Source organism: Hemitrygon akajei, chromosome 5 (assembly GCF_048418815.1).
Source record: "Hemitrygon akajei chromosome 5, sHemAka1.3, whole genome shotgun sequence".
Lineage (NCBI taxonomy): Eukaryota > Metazoa > Chordata > Chondrichthyes > Myliobatiformes > Dasyatidae > Hemitrygon > Hemitrygon akajei.
In genome coordinates this window covers 168,612,215-168,629,864 of record NC_133128.1, presented here as the reverse complement: position 1 = coordinate 168,629,864, position 17,650 = coordinate 168,612,215, and the positions used below count along the sequence as shown (strand labels likewise).

Below are 17,650 nucleotides of genomic sequence, written 5' to 3'. Positions count from 1 at the left end.
TTCTGTTATGATGAAAGGTCAATGAACTGAAACATTAACATTTGTTTCTCTCCCCACTCACTGTCACTGTCATCTTTGCAAATTGTTTAAATTTTGCTTCAAATTTAACATGCAGCAAGGGTTTTTCAGGGAAGAGGAGACAAATTGAAGCTGCAGTTCCAATTACTTATGCATGCTGTTGTAACATATGAATAGAGACTCACAAGGTGGTTCAGTTTCTTCTGGTAACTGTTTCTATGGATAGGATGTTTTATCAACAATAGACACCATCAAAATAACAATAAAAGATGAATTGGATAAGTTTGTTTGCACGTTACAAAAAGAGTTCCATTATCATGCAGCCATGCAGCCTGGAATCAAGACCTTCAGCCTGCAATCTCAAGCTCTGTCCACACTAATCCCATTTTCTTCTTGCACCCCCATCATCTCAACCTCCAGCCCCTAGTTTTTCTGCCATTTATAAATAGGAGCAATTTATAATAACCTTCCACCCAGCAAAGAGCACCCAGGGAAAACCAGCAGGGTCACGGGAACATGTATCCTCCAGACAGACAATAGTCAAGGTCAGGTGATCAAGCAGTACTAATTGTTGGGCCACAGTTGAGCACTGTCTTATGAATATCTTTCATGATGGCAATTCTCTGTGATTGGTGTAGCACCTACGAGGAAGGGAACTACACAGAAGGGAGAGCTGCTGAGATGGGCCAAAGTAGCAGAAGGGATTACACATATCCAAGCTTTATAGACACGGGATCTGTATTCTCAGAAGTGCAATTGCCATATCAAGTAGTAGAAAATATCTACAACCTTATATTTATTTGACTATTAATCCAGTTACTGTAGCCACATGGGTAAAATAGAGCTGTTACTTGCAACAAACTCTACCCAACTGCACATCACTAATGGATTGTTTACCAGCAGATAATTATGTAGATTTCCCTTGATGGTGATATCTGGAATGAGTAGATTGTTTAATCATCTCTCCGTTTAGACCACCACACAGCTAGGCTGCTGTCAACTGCATATATGGACAACATACTATAAATGTCCACAGCAACCAGTAATTTAATAGTCAAAAAGGATTATGTTTATCAGTGGTTGTACATCTATCCCTTAGCATAAGAAATCACAGAGAACTACCAATACCTCAGCTTAACTTTAAAAAGAGGGAAAATATTGGAAGTGGTAATAAAGCTTATTTAAAAAATAATATGATTGAGCAGAGTTTACATGAATATGAAAGTGGAGTCTTGTTTGATTAATTTATATGGCCCAGTCCATCGCAGGTAAAACCCTCCTACCATTAAGCACAACTACATGCAGTGTTGTCGCAGGAAAGCAATGTCCATCATCAGGGACCCCTACCACCCAGGCCATGCTCTCTTCTCACTGCTGCCATCAGGAAGAAGGTACAGGAGCCTCAGCACTCACACCACCAGATTCAGAAACAGTTGTTACCCCTCAATCATCAGGCTCCGAACTCTGGGGGGGGGGGGGGGAGGGAATAACTTCACTCAACCTCAGTTGCCCCACCACTGAATTGTTCCCACAACCTTACTTTTAAGGACTCTTCATCTCATGTACTTGATATTTATTGCCTTATTATTATTATTATTATTCCTTTCTTTTTGTATTTGCACAGTTTGTTGTCTTTTGCACAACAGTTATCTGCCCTGTTGGTGCAGTCTTTCATTGATCTATAATGGTTATTGGATTTATTGAGTAAGCCTGCAAGAAAATCTCAAGGTTGTGTTAACATATATGTATTTTGATAAGAAATTTACTTTGAACTTTATTGGAGTTCTTTGAAGGTGGATTGAGGAGAGTAATGTGAGAGAAGAACAATGGTTTAGGAAAATTCATATGTTCAGAAGGCTTTCGAGAAGATCCTACGCAAGAGGAAAAGGTATGAGGATATGAAATAAGAGGTAAAATATTAGTGGGTCCAGAGAGTTGTTTAACGTTTAGGTCCTTTTCAGGTTGCTGACTGACAAGTAGGGTCTTCAAGGATTAGAGCTTAGGTCTCAAAGGGATATGGATGAACCAACTGAAAAATGTTGCAGCTATATAGGCCCCTGGTCAGATCCCACCTGGAGTACTGTGCTCATTTCTGGTCACCTCACTATAGGAAGGTTATGGGTGCAGAAGAGATTTACAAGGATGTTGCCTGGATTGGGGAGCATGTCTTAGTGAACTCGACCTTTTCTCCTTGGAGCGATGGAGGATGAGTGGTGACCTGATAGAGGTGTATAAGATGATGACAGGCATTGATCATGTGGATAGTCAGAGGCTTTTTCCCAGGGCTGAAATGGTTGCCACAAGAGGACACAGGTTTAAGGTGCTGGGGAGTAGGTACAGAGGAGATGTCAGGGGTAAGTTTTTACTCAGAGAGATGTGAGTGTGTGGAATGGGCTGCCGACAATGGTGGTGGAGGCGGATACCATAGGGTCTTTTAAGAGACTTTTGGATAGGTATGTGGAGGTTAGAAAAATAGAGGGCTGTGGGTCAGCCTAGTAATTTCTAAGGTAGGGACGTGTTTGGCACAACTTTGTGGGCCGAAGAGCCTGTATTGTGCTGTAGGTTTTCTATGTTTCTAGAATGTGGGGTTTTCCACTTTCACTGAAAAACAAATACTGAGACCCTAACTGTGTGGTAGGAAAATGGTGGGGGTTGCTGATATTCAATGGGGATGTGCCATGTGGGCATGCCCTCTTCTTGCTGCTGCCATCAGGTTGGAGGTACAGAAGCCTCAGGTCCTACACCACCAGGTTGAGGAACAGTTATTACCCTTCAATTATCAGAATTCTGAGCCAGTGTGGATAACTTCACTCATCTCAACTTTGAAATGATTCCATAACCTATGGACTCTAAAACTCATGCTCTCAATATTTATTTTTTTGCACTGTTTGTCTTCTTTTGCATGTTAGTTTGCCAGATTTGGTTCATAGTTTTCAACTGATGTCATCATATTTCTTTGTTCTAATGTGAATGCCTGTAAGGAAATGAATGTCAAGTTATTATATGGTGACATCTAGGTAATTTGATAATACATTTCATTTGAACTTTGAGAGGAAAAGAACAGAATTAATGATTGATGATGGGTCAGTGAAGTCATGGCGTCTGGGCAGCAAGGTACTGTAGCAGTTAGCGCGTCGCTTTACAGGGCTAGTGATCCCGGTTCAATTCCCGCCACGTCTGTAAGGAGTCCATACGTTCTCCCCGTGACTGCATGGATTTCCTCCCACAGTCCAAAGATGCACCGGTAAATTGTCCTGTGATTAGACAGTAGGAGGGTTGTTGGACAGTGCGGCCCATTGGAAGGGCCTGTTCCATGCCTATCTCTATATCAAATAAAATAAATGCCATATGGTTTTAGAATAGGGCTTTGGTGAGATCATATCTGGAATATTATGTACACTTCTGGCCCCCTACATACAGCAAGGAAGGGTGTATTGCTCTAGGAGGGGAGTCATGAGGATTCACGAGATAAATTTCGAGGATTGAAGCTCTGTCGTATGATGAGTTTGTGTAGAATAGGCCTCTACAGTACTGAGGAGTGGCAGCCCTGCCACATACAAAGTTCACTGAGAGACGCTTCTCCTGGCCAAGGAGTGTCAAGCTTGAAGATCAGTCTCAAAACAAGGCACAAGTTATTTCGAACTGAATTGAGGAGAGAATACTTCACTGAAATGATGCTGAACTGCGAATTTCACTCCCGAAAACCCTGAAGGCTTAATTTCAAAACTTAAATTAATAGATCCATGGATATGAATGGACAAAAGATGTGAAAACATTGTAGGAAAGTAGTTTTTACTGGTCAGAGATACGCCATAATTTTGTTCTGAAGCTGATTCCAGGGCCAAGTGGCCCTTTACGCTTGGATCACTCCTGCCCCTCTTTATTCACCTAAATGGAATGTTTCAGTTAATTGCAGGAGCCCCCCTGTGTGGAACAACACTAGCTGAGGTGGGAGCCAGGAAGGGAAATCAGATGGCCAGCAGTTTAAACTTGAGTTGAGAAATAGAGCAAGACAGGGGCAGTGATACGGGTGAGGCGGGAGTGGAAGCAGGGGCAATGACTGTCTGACGAGACGGGAGGGGGTGCTGGAGACAGCTACTGATGGCCGAGGCAGGGGCGGGGGCGGGGGCAGTGACTGATGACTGAGGCGGGGTCAGCAATAGGGATAGGGGCAGTGACTGACGGCCAAGGCAGGGGCAGCGATAGGGATAGGGGTAATGGCTGATGGCCGAAACAAGGGGCAGGGGCAGGGACAGAGGCAGTGACCGACGGCCGAGGCGGGGGCAGGGACAGGGGCAGTGACTGACGGCCGAGACGAGGGACAGGGATAGGGGTAATGACTGACGGCGGGGGCGGGGACAGGGACAGTGACTGACGGCCGAGGCGGGGGCAGGGGCAGTGACTGACGGCCGAGGCGGGGGCAGGGACAGGGGCAGTGACTGACGGCGGGGGCGGGGACAGGGACAGTGACTGACGGCCGAGGCGGGGACAGGGGCAGTGACTGACGGCCGAGGCGGGGGCAGGGACAGGGGCAGGGACAGGGGCAGTGACTGACGGCGGGGGCGGGGACAGGGGCAGTGACTGACGGCCGAGACGAGGGACAGGGATAGGGGTAATGACTGGCGGCGGGGGCAGGGACAGGGGCAGTGACTGACGGCGGGGGCGGGGACAGGGGCAGTGACTGACGGCCGAGACGAGGGACAGGGATAGGGGTAATGACTGGCGGCGGGGGCAGGGGCAGTGACTGACGGCGGGGGCGGGGACAGGGATAGGGGTAGTGACTGACGGCCGATGCGGGGAGTAGGGATGGGGTAGGGGTAGGGGTAGGAGCGGTGACTGGCGGCTGTGACACGGACAGGGGGCAGATCCCGCCTGCTTCCCCTCCCACCTGTGGCTGCGGAGTGGCCGCGAAGGCTGTTGGGAGCGCAGGTTCCTTCCAGTTCACCTCTGACCCCGTCTCGTTGCACAGCCACAACACGGAAGAATGGCGTCAGAGCAGCGCGCTCGGCAACGGCTGCGGGTGGTGGCGGGGCACCTGCGGAGGCCCGAGCATGGGGCCGGGGCCGGGGCCGGGCCCGTGGTCAGCCAGTGCCGAGCCGTCGAGGCAGGGGCTGTCGACGGCCCTGCCAAGGCAGCGGGCAGCATCCCCAGACGGAGGTGGGTGGCGAGGCGGCGGTTTGAATGGGTGCGGCGGGACCGAGGACGGAGGGGGGATGACCGGCAAGATCCTGGCCCTGTTTTGAGGGGACGATCAGCGGGGGTACGCAGAGTTTGCACTCTGGCTCAGAGTGGGTGGCTGGGTTTCAGTGACACATCTAAATAATAAATGTATGTATGCCGCTGCTCGCTGCAGAGGCTTCACGAGTATTAGAGATCGGTAGCAGGGATACCTTGAGTGATTTCTTGGTTAATTTGTTGTAATGCATAGCCTTCAGTAGAAGTTTTAAAAACACTGATCTGCTAGAGTGTACAAAGTCAGTAGTTTTTGCATTGTATAAATTGGAATGTAACAGTTCCATTCCAGTGAGTGCTGTCTTTTAATGATAGGGTGAGGTGATTGGTGGTCCGATGTATCCCCAGCCTACGTAACTTTTTTTTCGACATCACGACGTGACATCCACTGGTACATTCTCTTTGGCTACTTTGTTTTCTTTAAAACAGTAGGGCTCTGTATACTGGTTTAATGCAGTTAACTATTGCAATTAACCAGTCTCACTAATGGAAAGTGGCACACGACTTTTCTGAAACGTACATTTAATTACTGCATAGGTTTAACAAGGAGCTTTTTTTTCTGATTTAAATAAGAGAATCATTAATTCGATGAATATAAGTCATACCTAAAGTGCCTTGTGATTTTTTTCATTCATAGCTGGTTTTAACAAAAAAAAAGTTGTCTGGAGCCTGTTCTACTCATCAACATTTTTACACCTCGTCTTGTACCTCAAGTTTACTTGCCTTTCTTGTCTTCAATGTCAATTGTGGGTATATAGGAGTAATAGTAAAATAAACATTAGTGCTGAAGAAGTTTGAACATACAATTAAGTGCAACAGTAGGTCATGAACCTATTCTGCCACTGCACAAGATGATGAGTGAACTAATGGTAACCTTAACCTGCATTCTTGTTTACTGCAGCACCCATTCACTCTCTTTACTCTCTCTCAATTATTTGTCTACTTCTGCCTTAAAAATATGAACAGATTTGGATTCTTTTTCCCTTTGAGGAAGAGAGTTTCGAAAACACAGCCCTTTTAGAGAGTCTTCAGTAAGTGAGTCCAAGTTCTAGATCGGGGTCGGCAACCTTTTTGCCTCTGTGGGCCGGATCACGTATTAATGAGCGGACGGTGGGCCAGATAAATGCCATAAAAAACTTGAAATATGTGAATTATCCATTTAAATACATCTAGTTATGTTTTGCCTCAAATTAATGAATAACGCATGCTAGAAAACCCCTGTTGCCTACCCCTGTTCTAAATTCTCCCACAAGGGGAAATATCGCCTCTATCCTGTTAAAACTGTTCAGCTAGCATTTAATGTTTTAATCAAGTAATCTGTCTCTTCTGTAAAATTCAGTCAACACGCGTATCGCCAGTCCATTTTCCCAATAAGGCAAATTATTCATTCCAGGTATTGGTCAAGTCAAAATCAGGTTTATCATCAGTGGCATACTGTATGTCTTGAAATTTGTTTGTGGTAGCAGTACAGTGCAATACATAAGAAATCACAATAATCGTATATAGAAAGTACAAAAAGAGAGCATTATAGTGAAGTAGTGTTCATGAATCATTCAGAAGTCTGACAGTGTTGGGGAAGAAGCTGTTCCTAAATTGTTGAGTGTGCATCTTCAGCTCCTGTACCTCCTCCCTCATGGTAGTAATGAGAAGAGGGCATATCCTGGGTGTTGAGGGCCCTTTATGATGGGTGCTCCCTTTTGATGTTGCCTATTGAGGATGTGCTCGATGATGGGAGTTCTCTGCCAGGGGGTTTAGCGCCCAGCTGAGTCCACAAACCTCTGCAGCATTTTCCAGTCCTGTGCATTAGCTCCTCCGTACCAGACAGTGGTGCAGCTGTCAACTGCTGTTCGGTAAGAAGAGCAGTGCTCACAGAATTTCACAGTTCAAGTTTATTGTAATCCAACCGTGTAAATGTATATCCCTGAATGAAACAGTATTCCTCTGGACCAAGATGCACAACAGAGTACATATAACTCACAGAGCACATAAAGTAATATTACCACTAATAAATTAACATATAACATGCATTTATGACAAATGTTTAAAAAGTAAACAGTATAATGTAACTGGTGCTTCAGAAGTGATGAGACCTGGGTGTGGCAGAGAGTTCAGTAGTCTCATGGCCTGGGGTAAGAAGTTGTTTCCCATCCTAACAACCCCTGTCCTAATGTTTTGGTACCTCCTGCCTAATGGGGGGGGGGGGGGTGTCAAAGAAATTGTTAGGTGGATGAGAGGGATCATTGACAATGCTAAGGGTCTTGAATATACTGCACTCCTGATAAGTATCTTGGATGGGCGGAAGATAAATCCCAAAGATCCTCTCAACAGTCCCTGCAATCCTTTCTAGTGACTTGCGGTCAGATGCCTTGCAATTCCCATATCAGGCTGGTCAGAACACTCTTTCTGGTGCTCCTGTAAAAATTAGAATGGAGGTTGGGGGTGGTGTTGGGGGAGCCTTGCTTGTCTCAATCTCCTTGGGAAGTGGAGACACTGCAGTGCTGTCTTGTAAAGAGGTAGCGTTAAGGGACCAGGTGAGATTGTTAGGTGCAGTCCTAGAAACTTGGTGCTCTAACTCTGTCCGCCAAGGAGCTATTTATGTGCAGTGAGGAGATGTTAGCCTGCACCTTCCTAATGTTCACAATCATCTCTTTAATCTTGTCCACGTTGAGACTCAAGTTGTGCTCAAGCCATTCTACAAGCTGCTTTACGTCCTAGCTGTATCGTCCCGTCGTCATTGTTGATAAGGCCAACAACTGTAGTGTCATCAGCGAACTTGATTTGGTTTGAACTGGATCTGGCAGTGCAGTCATGTGTCAGCAGTGTGAACAGCAGCCGGCTGAGCATGCAGCCCTTGGGGGGAGGGGGCACCGGTACTCAGTGTGATGGAACTAGAGATGTTGCTGCTGACACAGTCTGACTTTCTGTCAAGAAGGCTTGGATGCAGTTACAGAGAGAGGTGTTGAGACCCAACGAAGACAGTTTACCCACCAGCTTCTGAGGGCTGATTGTATTGAACACCAAGCTGAAGGCAATAAACAGCATCCTGCCCCATGAGGCACCGTTTTCAGGTGGGACAGAATGGAGTGGAGTGCAGAGGGTGTGGAATCATCAGTGGACCGATGTGAGTGATAAGCGAACCGAAAGGATTCAATGTGGCAGAAAGTATGGTCTTGGCAATGCACTATATACATGAAGTATAGCTTCTCCAATTTTGTGTACAATAACTCCAGCAAAAAGCACACCATTCTGTTGGCTTTCCTGATTACTTGCAGCACCCATGAACTTGCCCTCTGAATTGTGCACCAGGACGCAACGATCCCTCTGCATCATGCAGTTCTGCAATCTCTCATCATTTAGATTATTTTCCCAATCAAATTGATGATTTTGTATTTTCCCAGTAGTTCATGGTGGTGCTTTCTGAATCCTGAAGCGATACTCTATTTCTTTTAATGGGAGCTGAGGTCCATCTACCAGCCGAAAAATTTAACTATACCTTTATGTTAGGTAAACAGGAGTTAAATGGTGAAGCACAACGTTTCCACGAAAGGGAATACATGGCAGTGCTTATATCATGTATAGATTATCAATTAAAATAATCAGCATACAGTATTAATTTCAAATTTGAGATTTGTTGGTATTTCTTGATGATTGTTCATGGTATTATGTTTCATTCCTTTAACCAAAGGTAACTTAGATAAAAAATTTTGATTAAAAGGTTATCTCAACTTTTTGCCATTGATTCTATTATTGAAAGAAGAATAATAGTTTATAACAGTAATGATTGGAAGTTAATGAAAACAACACTTTAGTTTTTTGCAAAACACTGTACACCATTAGAAGGCAGTGTAGCCTAACCAATGTTCAGCTGACAGATTGTCTCCTTGAGAGCTGAGCTCCATTTATGTTCTGCTAAAGTTGGACCAAGTTTAAAGGTTTAGAATTGTCTGATTTTGTCAGAAATAATTGTGATTTAATTTTAAATTATTGTACAGTATAAAGTCTATTTTTGCTGGCACAATATGCACTCAGTAGCCACTTTATTAGGTACACCATTACACCTGCCTGTTAATCCAAACATCAGAATGGGGGAAAAGTATGATCTAAGGAACTTTGTTGGATGATGTCAGATGGGGTAGTTTGAGTATCTCAGAAGCTGCTGATCTCCTGGGATTTTTATACACAACAGTCTCTAGAGTTTACAGAGAATGATGTGAAAAAGTAAAACACATCTGGTGAGTGGCAGTTCTGTAGGTGAAATCACCTTGTTAATAAGAGAAGTCAAGGAAGAATGACTAAATTGGTTCAAACCGACAGGAAGGCAACGGTAGCTCAAATAACCACACGTTTCAACAGTGGTGTGCAGAAGAGCATCTCTGAACACACAACACATTGAACCTTAAGGTGGATGGGCTACAGCAACAAAAGACCACAAACATACACACAGTTGCCACTTTTTTTGGTACCTCCTTTAACTAATGAAGTGACCACAGATTGTATATTTCCATGCACTGGCTGGGTTGTTGTTTTCCTAACCTGCTCTTCAGTATGTCCCATTTAAGACAAAGTATTAAGACCATAAGATATAGGAGCAGAAGTAGGCCATTCAGCCCATCGAGTTTGCTCCGCCATTCAATCCTGTCATCCTCACTCCCCTGCCTTCAATCCATACCCTTTGATGCCCTGGCTAATCAAGAACCTATCTATCTCTGGCTTAAATGCACTCAATGATTTAGCCTCCACAGCCGCTTGTGGTAACAAATTATACAGATTTAACACCTTCTGACTAAAGTAATTTCTCCGTATCTCAGTTCTAAATGGATGTCCTTTAATCCTGAAGTTGTGCCCTCTTGTCCTAGAATCCTCTACCATGGGAAATAACTTTGCCATATCTAACACGAGGAAATCTTCAGATGCTGGAAATTCAAACAACACACACAAAATGCTGGTGGAACACAGCAGGCCAGGCAGCGTCTGTAAGGAGAAGCACTGTCGACGTTTCAGGCCGAGACCCTTCGTCTTCTCCTATCATTTTGCATTTCCCCCTCCCCCCCACTATTTTCAAATCTCTTACAATCTTTCCTTTCAGTTAGTCCTGACGAAGGGTCTCAGCCCGAAACGTCGACAGTGCTTCTCCTTATAGATGCTGCCTGGCCTGCTGTGTTCCACCAGCATTTTGTGTGTTTTGCCATATCTAATCTGTTCAGGCCTTTTAACATTTGGAATGCTTCAATGAGATCCCCCCTCATTCTCCTGAACTCCAGGCAATACAGCCCAAGAGCTGTCAGACGTTCCTCATATGGTAACCTTTTCATTCCTGGAATCATTCTCGTGAATCTTCTCTGAACCCTTTCCAATGTCATATATCCTTTCCAAAATAAGGAGCTCAAAACTGCACACAATACTCCAAGTGTGGTCTCACGAGTGCCTTATAGAGCCTCATCATCACATCCCTGCTCTTATATTCTGTACCTCTAGAAATGAATGCCAACATTGCATTCGCCTTCTGAACCTGGAGGTTAACCTTTAGGGTATCATGCACAAGGACTCCCAAGTCCCTTTGCATTGCTGCATTTTGAATTCTCTCCCCATCTAAATAATAGTCTGCCCATCTATTTGTTCCACCAAAGTGCATGACCATATAATTTCCAACATTGAATTTCATTTGCCACTTTGACCATTCCCCATAACTATTAAGTCTCTCTGCAGGCTTTGTGTTTCAACACTACCCGCTTCTGTACCTATCTTTGTATCATCGGCAAATTTAGCCACACATCCATTAATCCCATAGTCCAGATCATTGATGTACATCGTAAAAAGCAAGGGTTCCCAACACCGACCCCTGTGGAATTCTGCTGGTAACTGGCAGCCAGCCAGTATAGGATCCCTTTATTCCCACTCTCTGTTTTCTGCCGATCAGTCAATGCTCCACCCATGCTAGTAACTTCCCTATAATTCCATGGGCTCTTATCTTGCTAAGCAGCCTCTTGTGCCTTCTAAAAATCCAAGTACATCACATTTGCTGCATCTCCTTTGTCTACTCTGCTTGTAATTTCCTCAAAAAAATTGCGGTAGGTGAGTTAGGCAGGATTTTCCTTTCAGGAAACCATGCTGGCTTTGGCCTATCTTGTCACATGCCTCCAGGTACTCTGTAATCTCATCCCTAACAATGGATTCCAAAAACTTCCCAACCACTTATGTCAGGCTAACAGGTCTATAGTTTCCTTTCTGCTGCCTCCCACCTTTCTTAAATAGCGATGTAACATTTGCAATTTTCCAGTCATCCAGTACAATGCCAGGATCTATTGATTCTTGAAAAATCATTGTTAATGCCTCCGCAATCTCTACAGCTCCTTCCTACAGAACCCAAGGGTGCAGGAGGGTGCATCAGGTCCAGGAGATTTATCCACCCTCAGACCTTTAAGCTCCTTGAATACCTTCACAGTTGTAATTTTCATTGCACATATTTCACTTCCCTGACACTCTTTGAATGTCTGGTATACTGCAGGTGTCTTCCATTGTGAAGACTGATGCAAAATACGCATTCAGTTCCTCTGCCATCTCTACGTCTTTCATTACAATATCTCTAGTTTATTTTCCATTGGTCCTATATCTACTCTCAACTGTCTTTTAACCTTTATATACTTTTGATATCTTTGATATTAATTGCCATCTTCCTTTCATAATTCATCTTTTCCTTCTGGATGACCACCTTAGTTTTCTTCTGCAAGTTTTTAAAAGCTTCCCAATTCTCTATATTGCCACTAGCTTTGGCTTCCTTGTATGCCCTCTATTTTGCTTTTAATTTGGCTCTGACTTGTTGGTCACGGTAGTGTACTTTCCATTTAAAGATTTATTTTTAATTGGAATATATCTGTCATATACTTCCTTCATTTTTCACAGAAACTCCAGGCATTGCTGTTCTGCTAGCGTCCCTTTCCAGTCAACTTTGGCCAGTTCTCAAGCCACTGTAATTTCCTTTATTCCACTGAAATACCGACACATTGCAATTTAGCTTCTCCTGCTCAGATTTCAAAGTGAACTCGATCATATTGTGATCACTGTTCCCAAGGGTTCCTTCACCTTAAGCTCTCTTATCACCTCCGGATCAAACTGGACATGCTGCCTACTCATTGCTACCATTGAGGAGGTACAGGAGCCTGAAGACACACTCGGTGTTTCAGAAACAACTTCCCCTCAGCCATTAGATTTCTGAATGGACAATGAATCCATGAGCACTTCCTCAGTACTTTTCCTTCTTCTTGCACTAATTTAATTTACTTTATACTGCAATTTATAATTTTTGTTAGTATTGCAGTGTTCTGCTGCTGCAACAAAGCAACAATTTCATGACATTTGTTGGTGATATTAAATGTGATTCTTTGAAGGTGAACACAGCAGAGTGTGAACTGGAGCTGATGCACTTGAGCCTTGGGAATGAGAAGCTGTGGTTCAGGGAAAAAATGAGTAGACTTCTCAGAACAATTATCTTAAATTGTGATTATCAAAGTAGATATGAGGGTGATATGAGTAGTAATGAGTCTTTGCAGGAAGTGGGGTGGAAGGAGGGGCACTGCAGATAGAGATCTCTGCAGCTGTAATGTGTTAGTTACTAATATAGTTCCTGAAATGGAACAGGAGAGTCAGTTGAATATGTAGACATGCAGTGGAGTGGGGGGGGGGGGGTAGGGTAGGAAATGGAGTTTGGAAACTTTAACAAAGTTGAAAAAAAAGTCTTTGAGTTCTGTAGGAATGGCACTAGTGCCGTAAGACATAAGAGCAGAAATAGGGCATTCAGAATCTGCTCCACCATTCAATCCAGGCTGATTTAATTTTCCCTCTCAGCACCATTCTCCTGCCTTTTCCCTGTAACCTTTGGCATTGTATTAATCAAGGGCCCATCAACCTTGGCCATGGAGGCCAAGTCCTTAGGCCATCTGTGGCAATGAATTCCACTGATGTCTTCAGCCACACGCTTTGGGTGAAATTCCTCCTCATCTCAGCTGAAAAGGGACATCCTTTATTTTTTTGTCTGCTCCATCTGCAGTCTTAATGAAGGATATCAACCTGAAACATTGTTCATTTTCCTCCATAGATGCTGCCTGACTTGCTGAGTTCCTCAAGCATTTTGTGTTTTGCTCAAAATTTCCATCATCTGTTGCATCTCTTCTCATCTGCTGCACGCTTGTTCATAGTGCATTGGAAACAGGAGAAGGAGTAGACCAACCAGTCCCTTTAGCCTGCACTCTCATTCAGTAATGTCATATTTGTTCCAATACACTGCTCTTCAGTTTTCTCCCCATATCTCTTGACTTGTATTTTAAGCATACAAGTTTTTAGCTTCATGTAGTCAATTACTCTGACTCTAAGCCTCTCTGCAATAGAAAATACCAAATATGCACAACTGTTAAAGAAGAAATCTTTCTAACTTCCATTTGAAACTATGACCTTAGTTCAAGATACCACTGAACACGTATCTTTTCTAATAGGATGATTTTTTTCCCCCTCTACTCTGTACCTATGGAAAATATGTGCTGGTATTGGCACTGTAGTCTCAACAATAGCTGAGAAATAACCCGGACTGCATGCACATGGTACTTTTTAAAAAAAGAATCTTTGGCTGCATGCTACTTTGCCGGATGCCTGTTGCAAAGTATTGTCATTTCAATCAGTCACACGTATAATGAACTTTCTGCCACAATTCTTATCCTTGACTACTAAAGCATTGTACAGAGGCTACGTGTATTGGCTAGTAATATGTGGACAGGGGTAAGTGCTATTTTGCACTGTACGGTATTGTTAAGGGCTATGTTCTGTTTAGCATCGTGGCTTAGAGCATTTTTTCTGGAGACTTGCATTGTCTGTTCAATATGTTGATGTATTGTCTCGTTTCTACATATTGAGTTTGGTGGAGGCTGCTGTCTACCTTGTTTTTGGCTGCACAGCTCTCCCTACCCTAAGAGATTTCTTTACAAGAAGATGATCAAATGCTAAATCATAATCATCTCTCGGGCAACCACTGAACATTGCCTTGTTTAACTGACTGCACTCTGAACCATGTTGCAGTGAGATCTGTTAAATGTCTTATTCCTACAGGGTTGCTGATCCCAACTGTATTTCCAGTATGGCAGCAAAAGCATTGGGGAAATGATGTTTTGCTGACAGTCCTTACAGGTGAAGCGACACTTCACCTGTGAGTTGGTTGGTGTGGCATCTGGTTCTCCTGGTGCAGCCTTTTATATATTGGTGAGACCCGACGCAGACTGGGAGACCGTTTCGCTGAACACCTACACTCTGTCCGCCAGAGAAAGCAGGATCTCCCGGTGGCCACACATTTTAATTCCACGTCCCATTCCCATTCTGATATGTCTATCCATGGCCTCATCTACTGTCAAGATGAAGCCACACTCAGGTTGGAGGAACAACACCTTATATACTGGCTGGGTAGCCTCCAACCTGATGGCATGAACATTGACTTCTCTAACTCCCGTTAATGCCCCTCCTCCCCTTCTTACCCCATCCCTGATTTATTTATTTCCCCCCCCCTTTTTTTTTCTCTCTCTGCCTATCACTCTACCTGTTCTCCATCTCCCTCTGGTGCTCCCCTCCCCCTTTCTTTCTCCCTAGGCCTCCCGTCCCATGATCCTTTCCCTTCTCCAGCTCTGTATCCCTTTTGCCAATCACCTTTCCAGCTCTTAGCTTCACCCCACCCCCTCCAGTCTTCTCCTATCATTTTGGATTTCCCCCTCCCCCTCCTACTTTCAAATCTCTTACTATCTTTTCTTTCAGTTAGTCCTGACAAAACGTCTCAGCCCAAAATGTCGACAGTGTTTCTTCCTATAGATGCTGTCTGGTCTGCTGTGTTCCACCAGTATTTTGTGCGTGTTGCTTGATTTTCCAGTATCTGCAGGTTTCCTTGTGTTTGGGGAAAGAATGAGGTTGTGTTAAGTTCTCAGCACAGCAGTGTATATGTAATGCTGTACTGACTCCTTTCAGTACTGGTTCACTGACAGTCTTGATCCTGGGATTTCCTGATCCTGCAAGCTAAAATCCACTGAGTACAGGCTCCACCTTTCTTTATATATTAACTTCTTTGTCACAGGAATTGAGGGAGCCTAATGAAATCTACTTCGCTGTCTCACTCTTCCTTAATTTGGTGACACCTGTATGTAGTACTCCACTCCTTTTTAAAGTTGCATTGAAACTGCCATACTTTTGCATAAAAGACAATGTTCTATTTGCTTTCCTAATTACTTGTTTACCTGCATGCTAATGTTTTGCATTTCATCTACTAGGATCCCAGGTCCCTTTATATTGTGGTATTTTCACTCTATTTGAATAATTTGCTTTTTCATTCTCCTGAAGAATATAATCTTGTAAATCCACATAGGATAGTCCAGCTAGCAACTTCTTTCTCACTCAGTCAGTTCTTCTATGTTCCTTTGCAAATTCTCTGTCACTTTCACAACATAGTAAGCCTCCTGTTTTGGAATCATCATCAAATTTGGCAACAACACACTCAGTCTCACTGATAAAAAGACAACAAACTGTACAAATAAAAATAAATAAACAAACAAACAAACAACAAATATTGAGAACATGAAATGAAATTGAGTCCTTGAAAGTGAGTTCACAAGTTGTGGGATGGAGCAAGTGATGTTATTCCCTTCGGTTCAAGAGCCTAATGAAAGAGGGGTAATGACTGTTTCTAATCCTGGTGCAGTGAGTTCTGAGACTCCTGTACCTTCTTCCCGATGGTAGCAGTGAGAAGAGAGCCTGATCTGGGTGGTGGGGGTCCCAGATGATGGATGCTACTTCCCTGTGACAATGCTTTGTGTAGATGTACTCAATGGTTTGCTTGTGATGGACTGGGCTGTATCCACTACTTTTTGTAGGATTTTCTGTTCAAGGGCATTGGTGTTTCCATACTAAGCTGTGATATAACCAGTCAATATACTTTTCACCACACATCTATAGAAGTTTGTCAAAGTTTTATATGTCATACCGAATCTTCGCAAACTCCTAAGGACTGTTGTGAAATGATAACACTAAGGAATTATGACCCTCTTCACCTTGATCCCCGGTTAAGGACTGTGTCATGGACCTCTAGTTTCCTCCAGTTAACAGCTCTTTGGTCCTGCAGACATTAAAAGGTTGTTGTTGTAGCACCACTCAGCCAGATTTTCGATCTCCCTCCTATATGTTGCTTCGTCACCACCTTTGATCTGCCTTTCGATGGTAGATCAGCAGACATGAATATGGCATTGGAACTGTTCTTAGCCATATACAGTTGGCCCTCCTTATCCGCGGGGGATTGGTTCCGAGACCCCCCGCGGATACCAAAAAACACGGATGCTCAAGTCCCTTATTTAACCTGTCTCAGTGTGGCGGTCTTTAGGACCCAGCAGAACCCCGGACTGTATTTAACATGCTCAGTGTGGTGGATATTAGGACCTGGCAGTGGAGCTCTGAATCCGCAGTGTTTCTGTTTACGAAAATAATCACGATCACGATTGAAAATAAGGTGGAAATAATAAAGCGATCGGAAAGAGGTGAAATGCCATTGGTCATTGGAAAAGTGTTAGGCCACAGTTGGTCAACGATCGGAACAATTTTAATGGAGCATGTGAAAGGCCTTGCCCCGATGAAAGCTACAATTATTACTAAGCAATGGAGTAGTTTAATTATTGAAATACTTATGTTTCTTTAAGTTTTATATGCATAGAAAGGTAAAATATGTACTATATGCTAAGAAAAACGTTTGACTAACTGATGCTAAATAATACCGGATGTACCTGTTCCGACTTCAAATCCGACTTAAAGACGGACTCAGGAATGGAACTCATTCATAACCAGGGGACTGCCTGTACTTTTAAGTCATTTCTAGATTACTTATAATACCTAATACAATGTAAATGCTATGTAAATAGTTATTATACTGCAACACACACAAAATGCTGGTAGAACATAGTGTTCTACCAGCATTTTGTGTGTGTTGTTGTTTGAATTTCCAGCATCTGCAGATTTCCTCGAGTTGTTATACTGTATTGTTTAGGGAATAATGACAAGAAAAAATAGCCTGTACATGCTCAAACAATGTGCTGGAGAGAGAACTTCCGGGTTTTCCCGATCCGCGGTTGGTTGAATCCGCGCATGTGGAATCCGTGGATAAGGAGGGCTGACTGTCGTCAGAAGTGTAAAGTAAGGAGAGCAGAGGGCGAAGCACACAGCCTTGTGTGCACCTGTACTGATGAAGATTGTGTTTGAGATGTTGTTGCCAATCCAAACAGACTAGGATCTGCAAGTGAGGAATTTGAGGATTCAATTGGACAAGGATGTATTGAGGCCAAGGTCTTGAAGCTTATTGATTACATTTGAGGGGATGATAGTATTGAATGCCGAG

At 43.7% G+C, this 17,650-nt stretch overlaps 1 protein-coding gene across 1 annotated transcript in view; it reads left to right on the top strand.

Annotated features, from left to right (window-relative positions):
- The first annotated feature begins 4,886 nt into the window (after positions 1 to 4,886).
- Positions 4,887 to 17,650, top strand: part of agps (alkylglycerone phosphate synthase) — a 166,252-nt gene continuing 153,488 nt past the window's right edge. Inside the window, exon 1 of the mRNA XM_073047139.1 lies at positions 4,887 to 5,175. Coding sequence (XP_072903240.1) covers positions 5,003 to 5,175 — 173 coding nt within the window. The 5' untranslated portion in view covers positions 4,887 to 5,002. The remainder of the gene's footprint in view (positions 5,176 to 17,650) is intronic.